The following is a 21,907-nucleotide window of genomic DNA, read 5'->3' on the forward strand; positions in this document are numbered from 1 at the left end:
TGCACCTGATCAGTGATTGTGAAGACATTCCTGCACACTGGGTGCTGTCCTCCACCAACACCGAGCCCTCCATCCAGCCCTGTTTACCTCCTCACTACACAGTTCCTCTTCTCCCACATTAGGGAATGCGATGAAGGCATGAACCAACGTAACCCCCTGCATCCAAACCTCAGCTGCCCCGAGAGGATACAGAAGGGAGGCAGCAAGTCGAATACAGACCAACTAAAGACAGAGCAGCACAGCACAGAGCGAGGGGCTGCTTATGTTGGCTGTTGGGAGTGAAGCAGCAGAGGGGGAGGAAGGGATTTAAGTGCCATTCCAGTGTAAAAAACCAGCGTTCCCTCACGGATCCAACGTTATTGCTCCACATGCGCTGCAGTTCCATGTGGCATTGAGGAGGTGAGAGTCCAAGGGAGGGCATGTGTAAGGGCTCTGCACTGAGGAAGCTCACGGCATCATCACCCCACCAGCCTGTGGTATCTCTGGACAGCGGTACAGGAACGAGCCAACTAAACCCTGCTCTGCTGACAGCTCTGCCCTCAACATAGAATAGCTTCAAGTTCAATGGAGTGAAGGTAGAACCAGACTCACCCCGGGGTCAAGATGAAGGCAGCCAGCACTGATGGTACCGGCTGCCGCCTCAGTCCATGCTTGGCATCAATGTTCCAGGACCCCTCCAACGTGGGGCAAAACGTTCTGGACTAAAGCTACAAGCAGAGTGGTCAGGACATGTAAACAAAGCTGAGCATCACCAGTGGAGAGCACGCGTGTCCCTCGCCACGCCACAGCCATTCCAGTCCTGCGGGAGCCTCTCCTGGGCCTGTCACAGTCTCTGCCAGTGGCCCAAGGTCATAGGTTCCCCCACTGCTCTACGGGGGGAAACTGATCCACTTCGCCCACCTCTGTGCTGGGCTGGTCTCCCAGCGTGAAGGTCAGTCTGTATCTGAGCCTCACTTTCTCCTGCAGGTGAGACAAAACCAAGAGCAACGTGAGAGCAGCTCCTGAACAAACACACGGTTACAGCTCTGGGGAGAGCATCAGACCTCTGCAGCACTCAGCCAGGGGAAGAGGGCCTGGCTGAAGCCCATGGAGCTCAGCTCTTCATCTATTGCCCTTAACAGTTTTTATACCACAAAAGCTTGATTGCTTATCCTGGAGCAGCAGGAACGACCTGTTTGCACACACCGAGCCTGAGGAATGCTGCTGGAATCAGTCAACACTTTCCAGATTAAATTCCTCATCATGTGGAGGAAGATGAAGCAATTCCTGCTCTGCAAACCCCCGAGTGAGGCAGCAAGCAGGAGATGGAGCCAGTCCTTCAGTGAGGGGATCACCCTGCACCCCACAGCGTTGCTCATCTTCCCACCAAACCCCTCTGATGTTTATCCTCAAAGCTTTCAGCTGGTTCTTTAAGGACCCTTTTGCTTTAGTCCTCAAGGAGCACCATGCAGGTGAGTGCATCTGAGCTTCAGGGAGAGGGCTACTTGAGCTGCTCAGGTGCTCCCAGCACCATCAGCAGAAAAGGAAGTGCTGACCACGTTGTTTCCCTGGTCACAGGGACATCCCCACAGAACAGGGGAACAGATGTGAGCTGACATCTGTCTGTTGGTTCGGGTCCATCAGCCTCAACGCAGCAAAAGTACACCTACAGCACCAGCACCACCAAAGCCAGACGCTTCCAGTGCACAAGAGGGTCAAAGTCCTTGTACAGCTCCAACTGCCACCCCTTAAAGCTGAGCCTTATGTGTCTGTAATGCTTCTGCTGAGAGGAAGGTCCTTCTTGTCCCTCTCCTCACTGACTCAGTCTGCTGGGGAAGAGCCCCCCTCCAGCCCTCAATTCACACACCAGTATGCAGTAACCACCTCTGGAGGGCAGGTCACAAACAGCTGCATCTGCCCAGATGTTCAGTCCAACCCCAGATGTTCAGTCCAACCCCTGTCCCCAGAATCCAGCTTACATCGAACCCGACCGGATCAACCCCACTGCCCCGCTCACCTTCGCAGGGTTTGCCAGGAGCATGACTTGGGTGATGGCAGCAGGCGGCTGGATGGGATTGAACGGAGACAGCTCCGTGCCAGAGGGTGGCTGGAGCTTCACTTTCATGGACTGCAAGTGGAAAAGGAAAGAGGAACCTCAGGGGTTATCTCCTGCTCTGGGGACAGTGAGAGCTGCTTGCACAGGCCAGGGAGGTAACAGCACACATCAGACTGAAGAGAATAAACCCACACGTGAGGCTAAGGAAACAAGAGCCACCCCTACATGACAGGAACGTGTTCCTGCATGACTGGAGCAGGTACTGAGAAGTCAGCCCAGAGTAAAAGCCTTGGTCAGGTGAACACCAACAGCACCTTCATCTGCGTGCTCTTTGCCAGAAGTTTTCATGTGAGCACCTTCCTGACAGCAGCAGATCACAGCTGAGACTGAGACAGTTCTCAAAACACAAAGCTGCCCATCCCAAATTATCCAGGTGCGTAACACCAGAACAGAACACATTGCAGATTAAGGATGTCTTAAAAACTGGTCCTGAAGACCTGAGGGGTGGCTCTATCCCTGTAACTGTCTGAGCCACCTCCATGAACACACACAGCTGGATTGATCCTAGACAGCAATCAGAACACTGCCTGCAGTGCTTGACTTACCCTGCTCAGTGTTTTCTGCCTCTGACAACCCCCTGTATGTTCTGGGAACAGGCAAAGCACCGCCTATAGAAAGGCAGAACCAGGCTGCCCCAATTCCCACGTTCACATCCAGGCAGTTTCACATGGCTGTGGGTCTGGCCCCATCCCTACCTTTGGCACAGCAGCCTGGAGCACGATGTTCTTCACAGGGAGCGGTGCCGTGTTCAGCATGGAGACCACCACCACCAGCACATCCGACCTTCCCGGCGGGCATTCCCGGGCAAAGTGCAAGAGGATCCGGAAGCCGTTCTTGTCGTAGGCTGTCACTGGGAGGGCACTGCCTGCCACAGGGAGGGAAGGGGACAGAATGCAGGGTTACAGTGCAGAACGTGACCTAGAGCAGCGTTAGGCACTCTGACTGCTCAGCTGGGACACCTCGGCCTTTCTCTGCTTTATGAGCTTTGGGAAGAAACTTTGCTTTTCAGGAATGTTCACAGAAAGGTGACAATCCCAAAATACTCACTGGGTTTGATGGATTCCAAGGGAACGTGGACATTGGCCAAGGAAATCTCGGGTGCTTTCACAGGACTGCCTTGCTGCTGGAATGATGCTGGCTGGAAGAGAGGGCTTCCTGAGCCAGCAGGGCAGCTGCTTGGGAAGGGAACCGGAGGGGCCGCAGGGGCAGTGGCTGGCAGCCCTGCAGGCGCTATCAATGGAGCAGAGGTGACAGTGGTTGGTAAAGCAGCCCCAGGGAACACTGAGGGTGTCACCATGCCTTGGGTGGCAGTCCTGCAAGAGAGACAGGAAAACGTGGGAAATGGAGATGGAAGTGAAGCAGGAATTTCCCCACAAACCCAGAGGTAACAGCAGATCTCCAGGACACAGCAGTGGCCTGGGGCCAGACTGGAGTCTGTCACTCAGTCCAGTCCCATGTAAGGAGGAGAGCTACGAGGGAAGCCACGGTGGTAGGGTCAAGCATCACTTGTGTAAGTCAAGAAGGAAGCAGAGTTTCACCATAGCAAAGGCTGGCAAGGCCAAGAAGGGCAAAGCCTCTGTACCTCACACCACACTCATTTGTTTCAGGCCCCAGCACGGGTGCTGTGCTCTCCATAGTGGTGCCTGCCCTCCCCTCCCAGAGTGGGACCCTCCTATCAGTCTGTAAACTGAAACCCTCCAAGAAGACAAATCCCAATCACACATTTCCACCCAAACAGAGAGTTCAGAGTCTGCCTCTGAACCTGCAGCAACCTTGGCTTTTCAACTGCAGAGACAAAGCCAAGTCCAGGACTTTTGGTTACCCTTTGGCTTCTTCAAGGAGTTGTCCCAGTGCATCCATCTTATGGGACATATTGCTCCCCACGGACGAGCTGAAGTACCCAGGAGCAACTGAAACAGTCTTAGGAGGCCCCCCAGGGGCGCCTGGTCCAGCAGGGAATACAAACGGTGCTGAGTTTGGTGCTGGGATGCTGGGAGCAGTCTGAGAGGCTGTGAAAGCAGAGGGCAGCGTCACTGACGTTCCACACGTGGTCTGGGATGTGTGATGGAGAAGAGGGTTCCCTGCAGGGTTGCAAGCAACAGTCACCATCTTCGGGTTAAAGAAATCCAGGTCCAGCTGGTCATTCTGAAAGAGAGGACAAGGAGATGCTCTAACTCGCTGCTACCCCCTGTTGTGGAGGTGTTACAGAGGGAGATAGATTTACCGCAAACACAGGTGCTGGGTGGCAAGCAGCAAAGTCTGTGGCCTATGTCAGGGCTACATCTGATCTGTAATTTAAGCAAAGGAAGTGCTAACATCATGGGGACAGATGGGGAACTGAGAAAGCCAGGTTCAGGGATATCTACTCTGTTTAACACACAGCTATCCCAGATTTTAGGGCTAAGCCAGACTTCCCCTCAGGAACAGCTGCCCCTCTGCTTGTGTGCTCGTTCTGATGCTTCTCAAGGTGACACAGTGAGTTCTGAGATCTCCCACAGTGACAATCCCTCCCCTTTGCCCCAGACCCTCCTTCGTACCTCAAACATGCTCCACTGGTTGTTTTCTGAGGTCTCCTTTGCTGCTGCAGGGGCAGGGTCATTCAGGCCTGAAAGGGAAACAGTAAGTATTGTGACTGGAGGAGGAGGACACGAGTGAGGTGTCACCCCTTGGCAACTGGTTCAGTACCATCAAACCACTCAATTCAGCTCTGCCAGACCCCAAGAACCTGAGGAAAGGCGGAAATGGGCTGCAAGTCTATGATGAGGAAGACTAACAGCACCAGGAGCTGACAGCCACCCCCTGTGCTCTTCTAACCCTTCCTGGTTTGCAGTGTCTTCTGCTGTTCCTATCTGGGCTCCACAGGCAGGTGTTCTGCAGGCTCCTACACACAACCCCTCTACGGCACCTTGTTCTTTAGCAGTCATTGGTACAGGGGTGAAACCTGTACCAAACTGCATGTCCAGGCACCTACAGAGACCAACTGCAATTACACTCAAGTTGCTTCACATGCAGCCGAGCCTGGGAAGATCAGAGTTTTCAGTCCTGACTCCATGACCAGGTCTTACATCAGGGATGATGCAAGGGAATGTGCCCTGGACGTCTCAAGATACCAAAGGCATCTCATGCTCCGTTTTGGCACGCCACACACAGCCAGCCCTCACTCATGCAGAGGGAAGAAAGCAGGCATGGATTGAGTAGCCCTTTTATGGGCCCTTCAGTGTCTTACCTAAGCACAGCAGCTCCTCATCCAGCAATGACAGGGAGTTGCTGCTCTGCTGAGGGGGTGCAGCTTCCACTTGGCCAGAGGAGCTGCTCCTCAGGGGCACAGATGCCTGGGGAGGGGGTGGGAGGATGGGGATTTCAGCTGGGGGGGCTGGTGTCAGGGTGCTGGGTGGCAGTGGAGGTGCTGGGGTGCTGCTGACGTCCAGTCCAGCCAGGTCAATGAGGGTGTTGAGGTTACTGGTGGAGTTACTCCCTGCAGCGGACAGGAGAAGAGCACTACTAGGAGAGAAGGCAAAAGGCTCAGAGCAAAGCCAATGTACAGAAGAAATGATCAGAGAGATGGTTTAGGTAACACAGATCCTCATTTTATCTCTTGGTAACACAGAAAGCCCACATGCTTTCTACCTCACCATTTGCTGTCCAGAAGCTACTTAAATCAACCAAGATACTTGGAAACTTCTGGATGAAAATCAGCACCTGCTCCAACCTCAGTGCTTCTTGTAGCATAATTTGTAATAGTTTCAAAGCCTTCTGAGCTCAGATGAGGCTTTGGGAGATCCTAAAGAATTACAACACACAGGGCTACCAAGAGCTGAGGAAAACTCATACTCTCTTGGATCTTTCTATTGAGGAGAGTCTTGTCTCCATGAGATGCTGTCAGGCAGCAGTATGCATTCCTCTGCTGCTCCCCATCCAGTTTAACCGACTCCCCAAAGGTAATTCTGCTGCACATGTGCAGAGCTTTCAGTGATGAAGCTGAAGTGCCAATGGGCAACTGGCCTAAATTCACAAATGGAATTGCTGGCAAAGCAAGGAACGGCACCTGTGGCCTGGCTCCCACCTTGTCCTTTGATAAAATCATCTTCACCTTTCATGTCACCATTAAGGACAAATGTGGAGAGGAAAATGAATGGAAACTTCCAGCCACACAAACCATTCAGATGCAGGTTTGCTGCTGCTGTTATCAAAGGTTTCAATAATATGGACTGAGCAATGGAAAATGCAAAGCTGCAGCACTGTTGCTCATATCCAGAACTGTTTATCCACTGCTTAGGAGCTGTCTTGTCCCCCTCTGATTGAACAAGCCGTTGGCCACAAGAACCAGCAGTTTTCTACTTTAGCACAATAGGAAACCCTGGCCAAAAGCCTTAGGATTCAGGATTCAAGACCACAACAGTTGGCTTCCCAGGAACTCACCTTCCACTACAGACATCCCAGGGAGATCCACTTCACCATTGAGCACTTGCCCCTCTATGATTTTCTTATAGGAATTGATCACACGGGACAGATTGTCACTGGCCTGCAGAATATCCCCTACATGTGAGAGAGAAACAACCTCCAGGACCTCAGGCACCTTGCTCCCACTGAGAGCCCCAACTGAATAACCAGCAAGAAGATAACCCATGATCATCTGGCAAGGAGCTCCATTACTCTGCCTTTGCCTTGCTTCTCCACACAACACCCTGACTTTCCTAGGTGCATGCACATTACACTAACAATATAAAATTGAGTCCAAAGCTTTGTCCCCCACAGCAACTCCCTTCCCCTTCCAAAGCAGCAGCTCTCCCCCATTAGCACCCCCAGCCTCCCCTGACCATCAACTCTACTGTCACATCCTTGCCTGAATTGAAATGATAAGGATAAAGAGGCTTTTATCTGCTTGTTCAAAGCAAAGTGCATCACAGTGAGGAGGTGTCTTTCCAGCAGCTGCTGAACCCTCGCACAGTCACAGGTCACAAAAGCAATTAGCAAAGGAGAAGTGGCACTGAGCTCACCCAAACTGCTGTCATTATCCTCTGTCTCACTGGCCAGCTTGAATAATGTCCTTCTTTTGGTCTCACACCTTTCACAGAGCTCCTAGGAGGAGAGAACAGGACAAAGGGTCTCATCAGCCATCAGCAGCAATACCAGGCAGCACAGAATGACTCCCCAGGCACACTGGAAAGCCCAGAACAGAGGAACCAATCTCCCTGTGCCAGCGTGGCTGGACAACCAAGATCCCTGTCCCTGCCCTGTTAACAGAGCTGTGAAGCACTACCTTAGCCTGGGAATCTAAACACAGCCTGCATTTCAACACAACATCACCCAGCCCTCCCTCACATCAGCACTTACGGCCAGCTCTAGTCCCAAAGAGATGTTCACCCCATGCACTGCAGTTAGTCCCTAACAGCCACAGGAAGAGCGGAATTGTACTTCAACTATTATGCTTCAGTTGTGCTGTAACCACTACTGAGTCTGCAACTGCACAGAGGAAAGGTGGGAAGAACAAAATGTTTCACAGAAACAAACCAGTGTCTTAAGCTTCTTACCCCTGCTTCAGAAGCCTGTTAGAATGAGTCATTTTAACTGTTAAAAGCCCAACTCTTCAAGGCCTTGGGCCTATCCAACCATCCTTGGCAGCTGGTTTCATTTTTACCTTTCTGATGGTCTCCCAACCTTCTATCACAAGCTACAATTCTTTCTATGAAGGGGAGGATGTATTTTCTGCTTTTAGTTTATCCATCCACAGTGCTGTAAGGGACAGATCTGATCTGCAATCACTGTGGCCTACCAGCAGCAGGAATTACAAAATGCAGCTTCTTGATTCTGCCATGTTGCATCTTCGAAGCACAGATGCACCTTGCTTCAAGCATGTGCAAACCCAATCTATTACCCACAGAGTCCTTTGGTGAAAGGCTATAAAAACAGTTCTTTCCTTTCCTGCTATTTCCTGCTCTTGTTTCTCACCACTGCTCTCTGGTTTACTGCACTCTGTAATTGTTTGCAAACCTCAGGTCTGTCAGAAGAAAGGGCTGACTCCAGGAGCAGCTCAGACCCACCTTCATGAGCTCCCTATCGGCCTCGGATGATTCCTCTTTGCTGTAATGAACCAGCATCTCATTTAGCAGCTTCACGTTGTTATTCACTTCCTCCAGCGTGTGCATGCGCTTTGTCACCTTCTGAATCCGAGCCTCATCCTTCAGGGAGTAAAACACAGACATAAAGTGAGTTTCCCTGTAGAGGTCCATGGTATTACAACAGCAGGTATAACCTGTGTCAAATAATGTCTATTTAAACTAGAAACAAACCAACCACCTCTCCATTCACATGAAGCTCTGCTTATTTTATTACCTTTTCCAAACAGTCTCACTTAATAGACTTTGGTGTATAATTCTACCACTAAAAATAGGAAATTTCCTTTCTGACCTTTCCAGAAGATTGATTTTTTTTGGTCACTTGATGTCACTTTATGGAAAAGATGAGTTTGAAGCAAAACGTTTACTAGGAGCAACAAGAACTCTCTGATCAAGAATGTCCACCTATGGATTTGAGATTCCAGCTACAAATGCAGGACAATCTGCCCTGGAGCCAAGAGGAGCTTGAATGGAAACACTTCAGTAACCCACACATCCTCTTCAGTCTAGAAACTATCCTCTTTTTTTGCCAGAATCCCAGTGAGTCATTTCCTGGCCCCCAGTTTCTAATGACTGCCTGGGCTGGGTGCATCAGAGCTCTACAAACAGGAAGGTGTTTCCATGAAGCCTGCTTGCGAGAAGACACGCTCCAAATGACTCAATCCTCAGTATCCAGGGGTGGTACTGCAATGCTCCACCAACGCCTGCCATGAAAGACCACCTCGAGTGATGGGAGTGTAATTGCAACAAGGGGTATTCAACCCTTGCCCCTTCTTACCCCCTCCTCCACCACAGGAACCAACTCCCATTTGAAAGCTGGAGTCAAAATCACAACGCGTTCATACCACACAGAGCCCTTTATTCTAGTACCCCAGGGACTAGAAGCAAGTTAGCACTGACATAAGTTTTAAGCAGAACAAAAAGCTGGATGTCACTGGTGGTCAGTCTCACCCAGTCCCCACAGCTTAACTATGGGATGTACTAACACAATGCTCCCGGAGCCTGAGGAAGGCAAGTTCTACCATTCACATGATGCTAAAGCTCTCCACCAGTTTGAAGTCGAATTGCTGGAAACCTGGAAAGCAGATTGCTAACTGGGACCAATCCTACAGGAATTTCTTACCTCTTTTACCATGGATTTGATAAGTTTGTTGGCCTCTTGTAAATCATCTGGGTTTTTGCTTTTCAGGAGCTTGGCTAGAAGCTGTAAGATGAGAAGAGGATATTCAGGAAACAAATACAGACCCTTTGACAAAGGGAAGCAGAGAAAGGAATCTAAGAGAACAATTCATGGAATCATAGAATAGTTAGGGTTGGAAAGGACCTTAAGATCATCAAGTTCCACCCCCCCTGCCATGGGCAGGGACAGGAGAAGAGATACAGCCTGCTATCACACAGCTTACACTGCTGTAGTTACAGTGACTTCAGGAGGAGTCATTTATGCTTTCTTATTTTATGTGAGTTGCTGTACTCTTGCTTCTACACAGGACATTTGCTGTGAAATCTCAGAGACTTCAGACACAAGATCATTATTCCTCCCATATATCATTTTGGGTCCCAAGTGTTGAACGGTCTCTGCCTTTAGTGCTACAGCAGGATGGTGCTTTAACCAGGAATAACCTCATAGTGGTGACACAGAGAAGGCTTTCACTTGAACTTCAGGTTAGGCAGGTGGACAAAGCAATGAGTTCTGTGCAAGTCCACACCACCACCCCAAAACCAAAAGCTGAATTTAGTATCCTTCCTTATTCTAAATGTGCACTCACTAATCACTTTTCATTAGTGATTATGAACTAAGGCTTCACTCTACCTTGGATTTCTCCTCATCATCAAACACAGGGTTTTTGGGACGAGGCGGTGGGGAAGGAATCAGGGTTCGGTCTGCAGGAATCACAGGATCAAACATAACGATCCCTGAAAGGAGAAAGGGAACCCACGTGGGTTTGCACATGCAGTCACCCCAGGCAGTGCACCCAGTTACTCACAGGCTGCTATCAAAGCCATACACAGTCAATCTGTCCACTGATCCCAGCACACTGCCCCAGTGAGCAATACAGGATCAATGTCACTGAGCATGCTAGCTGGAAAAACACAGTTTTCTTTGACAAAGAAAGGCCAAACCCCCACAAACGTGTTGCCATGTCCATATTGCTCCTCTAATAGCTCAGTATAATCAACAGCTCTTCACTATTTGTCTTTCCCCCTTTTTCTTTAGCTACTGAAGCACTAAGTCCAGTCCCAGACAACCCAGCTTTGTACAGACTCAAGGGCATGACATCTGTTTGTACGAGCTGAGCAGGAGAGCAGCAGTGCAAAATGGGCTGATGAGCAGGCTCCTAACCATGACTGGGGAGGAGCTAAGTCCCTGTTTGCTCCATTGTCACATCCTTAAGATTCATGCTCAGCCTCAAGAGCTTTCCTGGAACCAATTTTCCTTGTGTTGAAGCCGCATCTTCTCAGCTGAGCTTTTTACACTGTGCCTACACAGGAAATGTGTTATCAGCTGAACTAAAGGTACAATTGCAAAGTGATCCAGTTAAAAGAACTATATAGAATCACAGGATGGTTTGGGTTGGAAAGGACACTAAGATCATCCAGTTCCAACAACCCTGCCATGGGCAGGAACACCTCACCCTGTCATATGTGACACTCTTCCTTAAAGCCCAGGCTGGAGGGGATGCATGAACTAGCAGCCAACTTCCTACCTTGCCGCTTCAGCATGTAGTAGGCATCCTTGATTTTGGATTCTTCTGGCAGTGCCACTGTCCAGCTGTACAGCAACTCAATGACTTTGGTCTTCACCTTCTCTGAGACTCGGTCTCCCAGGTACTAAACGTGTAAAAAAAGATGTAAATTCTCCATGTTCTTTATTTCTTTTTTTTTTACAAGTAAAGCCCAAACCCACAGAATGGAAGTTGAGTGATGTACATTAAAAGGTGTGTAACCCAAGGGCCACGATTATCTAAGATACATCTTATTAAGAGAATTGCTCCTCTAGTATATTTGAAGTAACAGTGAAGAGAAGCTTTGTGATTACCTTTAGCAAAGGAAAAAGCAGCTGTTCTGTGGCGTTCAGGATTTTGCTGTTTAAAAATTACAGCAATACAGATATCCACCCCCTTCCTTGTCCCCGAAGAATCTGGGAATCATGCCATGGGGTGCCCCTGTCCATTTATCACCCCATGAGTGTTGAGGGACTTAGCCAGGCCCTATTCACACACCAAGTCAGCAGCAGAGTGAGGACTAGAACTCTGGTGTGTTGCCAAGCGTCTTGTTTTAACCTCTGCATCACGCCTCTCTTCCACTGATGCTGGAGTTTGGTTTGGTTTTTAAAAACAGAGATTGATGGTAAATAAGTACAACTTACTGACAGGAACAGCAAGCAGAACATAAACCAACCAAAAAACCTTAGCTAAATGCTCTTGAGTATAGGCTAATAAATGCAATGAGCCAGCCAGAGCACTTCAAGCATTTTGGATGCTGCCTGCAAAAGGCTAAACAAGAAGCAAATTCAGCCATATAGCTCAGGGACGAACCTTTGGAGACACGACTTTTATCAACTCGTTTAAGAAGCGAAACTTCCCTACTTCATTATGAAATCTTCTCCCACAGTTCTTCATGCAAGCTTCTAGCACCTGCATTCAAGGAAGAAAAACAGGGCTGAAATGAACACAAAACCCTACAGTAACTGTGTAGCTGTGTTGTGCTTATAGAGGAACTCAAAGACCCATGTCAGTGAGACATGCATTCTGGCTCTGCAACACACAAAGCTCAGATCTTTAGAGGTGATACACCAAGGCAGGCAGGTCTCCCATCCTCAGCCATGTATATATATAAGTTATCTCGCTATTAGATCTCCTAACAATGAACACAAATGTTGCCCAAAGACAACAAACAGAAGCAGCTAAAACTAAACCAGAGTTATTTCTGACTGCTCCATTGCAATGAGCAATGTGGACACTTCAGTGAGGTCCCTGTGCTCCCACTCCCAGCAGAAGGGAATCAGGGCTTTCAGCCCCATAGCTGACCCCACTGACACACTGTGCAACCCTTATACCCTGCACAGATGACATGAACTGATATATAAGTGGATTGAAGAGGAGGGGTAAGGACTACCTACTGTCAAGGCTTGGACTGCCTCCCATTCCTGCGGCGACTGGATTTTATGAGCCAGGAGTCTCACAGCTATCTGTGGCCTGAAACAAAGCAGATCCTCGTTAAAACAGAGCAGGTAAACACAGTGAAGGATGTTTCAGACTTTCACAGATTCTGCTGTTTAAATGAGCTGTCTTTATATAACTAAAGGAAAGTAGCACTTTTTATCTTTCCCCCAGTGTACAAAGGCTCAGAGGAGGCATCTTTGTAAGGCTGGGTGTTTGCACATAGGAAAGGTCTGAGCCAGCAATTCCAGATTTCTCCTTGGGAGGGGCCAAGCAACTCCCAGTCCAGTTCCCAGCCCAGGAAATCCCTTCATTTCTTGTGCATTAGTTTCATTTTTCCAAACGAAAACTCTTCTCCCTTAACTGCCAGGAATGCTGTGGCCCAGGAGGGTTCCTCAGTTAAGCCTAGTAATGTTTTTAAGGGTGTGAGGCCCACCAGGCACTAATAACAGTTATAACCCCACTTCACAGCCTGCCAACCAGAGGAACTTCAGCCAGATGAGAATCTGCAGCTGCAGAATTAGGGGCAGATTCAGAATTCCCATTTTCCTAGTGCTCAGCCTGTGTATAAGCCATGCATTCCAGAAGAGAAACCACACTTCACAGCATCGTGTTTCTTTTATAGCCACATCTTCCTTGTGATATCAGCATATATAAAAGACAACATGAAAGTCTGATGATCAAGTGATATACTTAAAGCTGTGAATATTAACTTATGAGGCCTAGAGCACTTTGGGACACCCACCCTTCAAGTTCTTTGTTGATCTGGTCACAGAATCCGATGATGTATTCCCAGTCTTCTTGCCTGTTAGATGGGTTAGTGGCTTTATCTTTGGCAAGGGAAAGAGAATATATTACCAAGCAAGCAAAAGAAACAGTAGAAAAGGTCATGCACTTCCTAGACAAAAACATTTGACATCTTTTGCCAACTATAAAGGGGGAAGAAGGTCACACAGGTCTGTCTGTTCAGAGAAAAGGGTGTGTTCAAGCTGAAACATCCAAATATCCAGCAGGAATCACTGCTTCCCAAAAAGCCAGGTGCCAAATCTCAGGTACTTACAAACATGTTGTTTCCATACTCTAAATGAGAGCACAAGATAAAACACGTGAGCTCACAGAGCTTCCCTCTGCCTGAATGCTCTTTCTGTCTGGCTCTAACATTAAACTTCTTAAAAGCTAAACCCTCACACTCTCTACATAGGAAATTATTAGTGTATTCCCTGGAAGTTTAGTGGAAGAGCTGGAACATCAGATATTTAATAGAGGCATTTAGCATTAAGAGTGCCAGTTGATTTGTTAGATGCCTTAGCATTCCTTCTGGGGATTATGAAGTGAAATTCATTATTATACATTGAGTTGTTCTTGCAAATAATGAACACTCTAGCGTGGGCCTGATCAGCAATTCAAACCCTGCATGCTCAGACTGAGAGATTGATGCTTTACTGACTGGGTTATTTCAGGCTCCTGAAGGATCCTCCCCTGGGTACCAGGACCTCACTTACTGTGCTGATTGCAGAATAGTGATGCTATCAGCAGCTTTTTTTGTTATGAATGCATCTTATCCACGTATTCTACTTCACCCTGATGGAGCACTGGATCTACAGGAGATGAAATTCCTACTTTAACCTAATTTTCCAGTTAAGATGAGCAGACATGATGATTTTTCTTTCCTGTAAGGGAAGAAGCAATGCTATACACCTCAGGGCTGGCATTTAAGGAGCCTTCATAAAAAATTCAATACAATGAGAAAAGATGTAGAAAAGAAAGTATTGCTTAGCTAGACAGTATAGAGTAGAGGATGAAGGGCAGGGAACACATCCCTCTACTTTCATCATAGAGGGAAGCATAATGAACTCCACACATGCTACATTACAAAGTGTCATTGTTTATCATCATTAAAACACATCCTTTTGCCTTTCCACAGGCAGGTAAAACCAGCTGCCAACAGAATAACCCCACTTTCACAGCACACCTCAGTCTTCCTACTGTGGCAATCCTACAAGGTTTGCTTGTATTTTCTTCCTCCTCAAAGAGAACAAACAGCTGTAAAGCCATTCTGTAAGTTATTCCATGGTTTTCATCTGGAAAACACTCCACAGAGGTGAATCCCTATGCCTGCTGTTGACTTACATGGGACCCTGAAGAAGCAGAAGGCAGCAGGCAGAGAGGACAAGCTGGAGGATCCCATCCTGCCGTACAAATGGAGCTACAAAGCTGAGTTTTGAACTCAAGAGATTCAAGAGAGGCTCAGTTCAAAGCACAGCTGCTGCAGAGCCAAGCAACTGTTCAAAACATATGGGACACTTCAACCCGGTTACCACACACAACTGCTCAGCACCCTGGAAGCATCAGGAAACCACAGGCCTAGAACAATGTGAAGTCTTTTCATGCACGTCAAATGGCATCACACACAGCTCAGTGCTCCAAAGCACCTCTGCTGCTCTGAAGATGAAAAAGCACAGCTCTTGGCTGGAGTTAATGGAATGGATTTAATAACTACAGGAAGAGCACAAACAAATAAGGACACTCAAGCACATGAACTCTTTGTTGGTTGCAAATCCTGAAAGTAGGAAAAAGCTGCAGTACAAACAGGAAAATGTAACCAATGGTGCCATGTTCTAAGCATTCATTTTAAAGCTGTTCCAAACATTGCCAAATATTGGAAGGACACTGGATTAGTTCACACTCTCAAACTCAGTTTAGACTCATCTAAGTTCTTGCACCAGAGGCTCCCGCATAGAGACAGCAAAGTCTCAGAAGGAAGTTACTGAAGGGAAGCTATGTTCCACATGAAGCAACTCCCTATTTCTAATACTCATAAAATCTCAGTGTGAACCCCTAGATCATAAAAGTTAATAAGCTTGATCAGGAGTCCTGCCCTGGCTCTGGAGATTGATGCGTTTGCATGACACAACACAATGGTGTGTACAGATCCTTATTACCATCTGAGTGCAGCCACACAAACACAGCATCCCAAGCGAGCTAAATTTCCCTTTGCAGGACATCCCTACATGAAGCTGCACCATGTCTATCGAGGCATAACTTAAAAGTCCTCTATTTTTATGTAGAACACTTAAGATGTGGGCAGGGAGCTCCTCTGCAATGCCTTATAAATATGCTTCAACACTTACATGAAAGGATTCACTCCAGGAAGGAGAGTTTTGTACTCTGGAATATCAAATCCCTGGACACATAAAGTTGCTTCATACCTGACCTAAGCACCAGAGCCATTCAGGCCTCAGCTGCTCTGATAGACCTTGGAACACAACGAGGCAATGTTCAGATGCATCATTAGATATGAAACAAAGGTGCTTCTTTTCTGTATAGAGAATCCACTGTTGGAAGGCAGAGAAGCACAGACCATTAACTGACTGGTAATGAATGCTCATATTTTCCCAGGTTTACTTCTGAAATGAGACAAAAAACATCCCAAAAAAGGGCTTCCCCCAGGTCAGGCCTGATACATGAATTGGGAATCCCTAGTCCAAGCATGTCAAGTTTAACAGCCCAATTTTGTTTGTATCCCCAGGAGGAGAATGCTGACCCATGACAATATAAGGGAAAAAGAACTGAAGACAGACACAATACTTTATCCACCTGCATCTATCAGAGAGGCACTGCCTAAGCCTGACATGAGTGAGACACAGACAGCTTCCTTCTGGATGCAGTAAAGACAGTGCTAAAGTCAAAGGATCCAGCTGTGTTTGTACAACTGCCATTATTTCCTAACCTCCTCTATTTCAGTTCAGTGCAGCAGAAGAGGCTGCTGGCAGGGAGAGAACAGCAAGAATCACCTTCTTTCATCCCAGCTGCCTGAGATGAGGCAGGAAACGTGAAGCTGCTAGATCATCACTGGCTCAAGTGCAGATCTTGCTGCAGCATTAGGACACGAGGATGATGTTACTTCATGGGTCTATGACTCCACCTGATGACAGACAGGGCAGCGAAGAAGGTACAGAGGAAAAATCATTGTCAGGAGGAAATTTTCCACCTTCTGTGCCTGGGAAGTTGGAATTCCAGAGCAATTCCAGAGCAATTCCAGCCGCTCCCTTTAGGAAGGGCACAGCAGGTGCTCACCCTCAAGGTTAGCAGTGGACACAGCCCAGCTTTGTGATGGTTACAAGAATAAAGCCCTCAGGAGGCCTGGTAGAAGCTGCACAGCCTCTGCACCAGGCTGCACGACTCCAGTAATTCACATACACTAAATGCTTTGTGCTCCTCTATGATGGGAGGAGCAACAGAATCACACCAGCACAAATCACTGTGGCAGTGACCTGGCATAAAAGCATCCTCTGAAATGAGAGTGCAACACTCAAGCCTCGAGAAACGTGTACACCTCTGCAGGCAGGCTCACTGCACTACTTACAGTGAGTAAGGCTTTTGTAACGCTAGCCATCAGCATGTGTTCTCCTGTGCAGAACATCCTACTGCTCGGCCAAGGAGGGAGAAGTTCTCTCTTAACATCCACAATTGCAAAACAAGCCCACAAAACAAACAGGCAGGAAGTTTTCCAGGCGACACAACCTAAAATAGCATTCCTACTAGGGATATTTTCACACACAAACTGAACTCGGTGAGTCAGTGCTCCTCAGAGGAAGATTAAAAGGATGGGATGTGGGTGTTTCTTCATGTGTCTCACTGGCTACAAAAAGAGATATTGACAAACAGTGGGAGTTCAGAGGAGGAGCAAAAATGGTGAGGGGCCAGAAGGCATTGATCTAAAATGAGAAGTAAGGGCTGAAAACATCATTTTGCCAGTAACTCCTATAACAGATGAGGATACTGGATATGTGCTGGAGTTTTATATAAAAATACCAAGAAAGAACAAGAATTAACCTTGTTTATGGGAAGAGAACTCCGAAAGGGTAAGAGGCTTTATACTCTATGATATTTAATGACCATCTGCTGTTTGCCTACTCCCCAGCTACTTCAGAACTCCACTCACTGCTGCAACCAAACAGCTATTACAGTAAGAAGACATTCCATACAATGAGCTGGCGATGCCCAGGACAGCCTCCCAGGGGCAGCAGCAGCAGCAGCCCCTGTGCATGGAATATAGAGAAAACCACCACTGTTATGACTGATTCATTCAAAAATCACCTCCCGATCTGCCTGCACTGTGCTGGGATCCTGCAGCACCAGGCTCTGTACAGCCAACAGCCTCACAGCCCCCCGGCTCCCAGACACTCAATGAGGAGATACTCAGCAAGGGCTGGGGATGAACAGATTATGTTTTGGGGTTTAACCTGTGCCTGATGTGATGAAATATACCTTATATTGACAAAGGGGTTCTAAATATGCCAATGTATATGGAACAGACACCCAGAACTCCTACCCTGAAACTGCAGCTAGGCACCAAGCAAAACCCATCTGCTTGACAATCATGGTTGTGTAACACAGGAATACAATTCACTAGGTAAATCCCCACCGCTCTCAGCCTCACGACAGCACTAACGCTGTGTGCTTCCCCAACCAAAACCCAGGAAAGGGGAGCACACACATATGAACCCTCACGGTCAAAATACCCCCCAGCAGAGCGAGGTGAGCCCCAAACGTGCCCATTGCTCGCACCTCCCAGGCAGCACATCGATGAACGGACCCAAACCACAGCTACACCCCCACAACCACCACAGCCCCGCGCCTCTGTGGCACCGAGGGCGCAGGACACCACAGAGGGCGATCCGTGGCCGCGACCCCGGCAGGAGGCGAGGCCTCAGCCGCTTCCCCCCGCGCTGGCGGAGGTCTGTGCTCCGGGGGACCGGCCCCTGCGTGCTCTGACCACCCTCGGCCTCCCCTGCACGGCCACGGCCTGCGAGGGGCCTCCCGGCTCGCTGAGGCGATGGGAAAGGGCCCGGGGCTGAGGTGGGCGCGGGGCTGAGGGGGGAGCGGTGGGGCGGCGATGGGAAGGGCCCGGGTAGAGAAGCCGGAGCTGAGGGAGAGCCGGAGCTGAGGGGAGCGGGGACCCCGGTGCTGAGGGAGCGGCGCTAAGGCGGGGGCTCCGCGGGTACTCACTGAGCCACGACTCCAGGCTCTCCCCTTCCGCCTCCGCCATGTTGCCGGCCCGCGCGCACGCCCCGCCCCGGCCGCGCGAGACCAGCTGGCGGAGAGGGGGCGTGCCCAGCCTAAGGACCGCCCCTCACGCCGCACGTGGCCCCGCCCCTTAGGAAAGATGGCGGCGCCCATGGCGACGGGTTTGGGCGGGCGGCTGCGGGCATGGCTGCCGCGGTAAGCGGGGTCGGGGCGCGCTGCACCGCACACACCCGGGGCTGTGCGATGGGGTGGCCCCGGGCCCGGCCGCACACGGGTTGCCGTGCTTTGGGCTGCCTGAGGGGCTCGGGGCAGCCGCTGTGTTGGGGGAGGTGCGGGGTTCTCGGTGCCGCGGTTGCTCCGCTCCGACCCGTATCCAAATGCGCTCCCCGCGGCGGATAATGAATGGAATCACGGTGTAAGGTGCTCGCCCCACTGCCAGGGGCACAGAGCGGTGTTTGTTCGAGACACACACAGGCTGGGCCCTCAGGGAGTGTAAGGGTAGGGCAGGGGCCCAGTGCTGTGCCTGGGACTTGGGATCCTGCCCGTCCCTTTGGCGTGGCCAGCAGTAAAACTACTTATTTATGGAATCCTAGAATGGTTTGGCTTGGAAGAGACCTCAAGATCATCCAGTTCCAACCCCTGCCATGGGCAGGGAAATCTTCCCTAGACCAGGTTGTCCAGAACCACATCCAGCATGGCCTGGACTGCGCCTTGCAGTAGAAATGCAGCGATGGAGAGGAAGGTGGAGATGTCTCCCAAGTGCAATGTGGCCATCTGAGGCATGCTCACCCCTGTCGTGACATACCATGTGTGCCAGTTTACAGCCCTCCTTCTCTTGCTCCTTGCAGGCTGACGCAGGTGAGATGGAGCCGCTACAACCCCAGTTACATAGAGCCAGAGGTGAACAAGGAATTGTACCAGAAACCTCCAGAGGAGCTCACTGAGGAGGAGAAGAAGAAACTGGAGCTTAAGGCTGTTCAGCCCGTCAAAGCTGCACCCCCTACTCTCTCCAGCTCCGTGTTCAGCGACCCCATGATCAGGTCAGAGAAGGCACCGTCTCCTGTGGAGCCACAGTACCTGGGAGCTGTGCCTTTATTTGCTGTGCTGCCCTTGCCTTCTCTCACTGCACAATCCCTTTATTCCAGGTTAATCTTTTCCCCACAAAGCCAGTGACTGGCAGTGATTAGAGATAATCACAGCAGATCCAGCAGCACCCAGTCTTAATGACAGGAATGGCACAAAGGGGGGTGCTTGTTTCTATGGGTGATGGAAATCGGTTCACCTTTGGCTTTGTGTTTGCAGTAAATTCACCAATATGATGATGAAGGATGGAAATAAAGTGCTGGCCAGAAGCCTCATGGCTCAGGTGAGAACTCACATTTCTTCTATTAGGTTAAACCAATACAAAATGGAAGGCTGGGTTGTCAAGCTCACTGGAATAAGGAATTATCAGAACTCAGGTTATCCCTGTGGTCACTTTGCTCTCACTGCTATTTACCTGATAAGGCCTTTTGTATAAGCCTCAGCCTCACTCAGCTCACAGCCCAGGTGGTGGGAGCCTAATGGAGAACGTTCTCTTTCCACTCTTCAGTAGCCCCTGGCCCTTATGTACTGCGTAAACCCAGAGAATACCTTTAAAAGCATTATTTTCTCAAATAATCTTCCTTCCAGCTCTTTTGTGCCTTATTTTCTGTATAATTTGCCAATGAAAGCTCGCAGATGTGTCATAGCTTTGAGCCCTGCTCTGACCTACAGTAAATGGTATCAGCTGATGGTCCCATCAGGTCTGTTCCATCCTTGAAAGCCCTTGAAACAAGGACACGCTGTGCCCAAATGTTCCCCAGTTGCTCAAGTGAAAACGGGGTGCTTGTAAAAGTGATGAACATTCATGGAGTGGGATAATCCATCTGCTCTGTCTCTTGTCTTTATCCCAAGACTCTAGAAGCCATTAAGAGAAAGCAGCTGGAGAAGTACCACAAAGCTCCAGAAGATGAGAAGGAGACAATTGAATGCAACCCTTATGTCATTTTCCACCAGGCTCTGAAAAACTGCCAGCCCATCATTGGGCTCAGCAGCATCACGAAAGGAGGCAAAACCTACCAGGTGAGAGGGGGGCCTGGGAGCACATCTGGATGGGAGGGAGTTAGGGAAGCAGATGAACTGGTTTCCACCCCTTCAGCTCAAGCTTTCCTCCCCTTGGAAAGAGAGATGCTTTGCAGCCTGGATTAAAACAGCACCTAGAGCTTTGTCCAAGATCAGGCCCCCAGGCTGTGAGCATGGCAGTTCCCTGTCAGCAATGGTTTCTGCTTCTCTGATGAGATAAGGAGGATGCAGCAGATGTTATCCAAGAAAACAGAGATCAATGACAGGCAGCAAAGGAATTGGCAGTTCATGACTATCCGTCTCATCCTCTGTGCAGCATCACATTGCTTGGCTAGAGGTCCCAAAGCCCTGGGGCAGGTCAGTGTAGCAGAAAACATCAGTTAGATACAGTGGAGGGTTGAAACTGAACAGAACCTGTCTTAAGTACAAGCTCTGCAACATGGAGACCTGATGGGGAAATAAGATGTGGAGGCATTTCTCTGTCATTCAGTGCAGGGGAGTAGGGACCATCTCCCATCTCTGCAGCCTGGGTCCAGCTCCCAAACAGCCCAGAAGTCCTCACAAAGCCCATTCCAAGGCAGTACCAAGGCTGATCAGAACATCCATTTGGTAGCAATGACCAGTTCCTGTGGGACAGGAGGTGAACTGGGACAGATGAGGTGCTGGGCACTGGTTTTACTGCAGAGAGCAGCATGGGCTGGACCTGTGCGACTGCTGGAGCAGAGCAGGTTCCTGCCCCGTCACAGTGTGATAACTGTTCGGGTTCAACCTTCCCCAGGTGCCAGTCCCTCTGAAGGACAATCGGAAGCGCTTCCTGGCCATGAAGTGGTTGATCACTGAGTGCAGGGAGAACAAGCACCGCCGGACGCTGATGCCTGAGAAGCTCTCCCAGGAGCTGCTCCAGGCCTACAACAACGAGGGCCCCATCATCAAGAAGAAGCACATGCTGCACAAGATGGCAGAGGCCAACCGGGCCTATGCCCACTACCGCTGGTGGTAGGGACTCTGCAATGGGACACGGTGCCAGCAGCCCCAGCACTGCCTGCCTGGGGGCAGCTGGGGAGGAAGAAGAGGGAAAGGGGGAAGATCCCTTCCATGCAGCTTCTGAAGTAAGCCAGGGAAAACTCATCTGATCCCACAAGGTTCCTCTGTGCTTGTCTGGATGGGGAAAGGAGGAATGTGGAGTTACCAACCCCTGCTCTGGTTATTTCATCGTCACTTCCCTGTAAAGACAAGCCTTAAGATGTTTTCTTAAAGCAATGCTGCACAAAGTAATCTTCCAGTTACCTTTACTGTAAGACCTGTGAGTCTCTGCTCCTGCAATCAGCAATGGTTTCGGCTGCACAGCTAAGAACAGAGCTGGATTTTTGTCACACCACAACACTTTGAATGGTACAAAAGGC

The 21,907-nt window shown here is 49.4% G+C and overlaps 2 protein-coding genes across 6 annotated transcripts; one reads left to right on the top strand and one right to left on the bottom strand.

Annotated features, from left to right (window-relative positions):
• Positions 1 to 155: 155 nt before the first annotated feature.
• GGA3 (golgi associated, gamma adaptin ear containing, ARF binding protein 3) lies at positions 156 to 18,474 on the bottom strand. Of its 5 annotated transcripts, XM_061377128.1 has the most exons (17): positions 18,384 to 18,474; positions 13,117 to 13,201; positions 12,332 to 12,407; positions 11,748 to 11,846; positions 10,917 to 11,040; positions 10,022 to 10,125; positions 9,335 to 9,415; positions 8,137 to 8,274; positions 7,093 to 7,174; positions 6,515 to 6,631; positions 5,322 to 5,570; positions 4,633 to 4,700; positions 3,918 to 4,240; positions 3,143 to 3,408; positions 2,791 to 2,960; positions 1,997 to 2,107; positions 156 to 960 (listed from the first exon to the last, which is right to left on the bottom strand). In XM_061377128.1, the coding sequence occupies exons 1-17, from the start codon at positions 18,421 to 18,423 to the stop codon at positions 850 to 852; spliced, it is 2,244 nt and encodes a 747-aa protein (XP_061233112.1). In that variant the 5' UTR covers positions 18,424 to 18,474; the 3' UTR covers positions 156 to 849. The 5 variants fall into 5 exon arrangements, with proteins under 5 accessions (XP_061233112.1, XP_061233113.1, XP_061233115.1 ...); XM_061377129.1 differs by lacking the exon at positions 13,117 to 13,201 and having other exon boundaries at positions 18,384 to 18,446; XM_061377131.1 differs by lacking the exon at positions 13,117 to 13,201 and having other exon boundaries at positions 12,328 to 12,407; positions 18,384 to 18,429.
• On the top strand, positions 18,470 to 21,907 carry MRPS7 (mitochondrial ribosomal protein S7). Its single transcript, XM_061377149.1, has 5 exons — positions 18,470 to 18,596; positions 19,250 to 19,441; positions 19,704 to 19,767; positions 20,337 to 20,504; positions 21,283 to 21,907. Exons 1-5 carry the CDS (start codon positions 18,541 to 18,543, stop codon positions 21,502 to 21,504), a joined length of 702 nt encoding a protein of 233 aa, XP_061233133.1. The 5' UTR covers positions 18,470 to 18,540; the 3' UTR covers positions 21,505 to 21,907.

The sequence above is a fragment of the Neopsephotus bourkii genome, unplaced genomic scaffold (assembly GCF_033783945.1).
Source record: "Neopsephotus bourkii isolate Nb327-2 ecotype Australia unplaced genomic scaffold, CSIRO-AGI_Nbou_v1 NB_1749, whole genome shotgun sequence".
NCBI lineage: Eukaryota > Metazoa > Chordata > Aves > Psittaciformes > Psittacidae > Neopsephotus > Neopsephotus bourkii.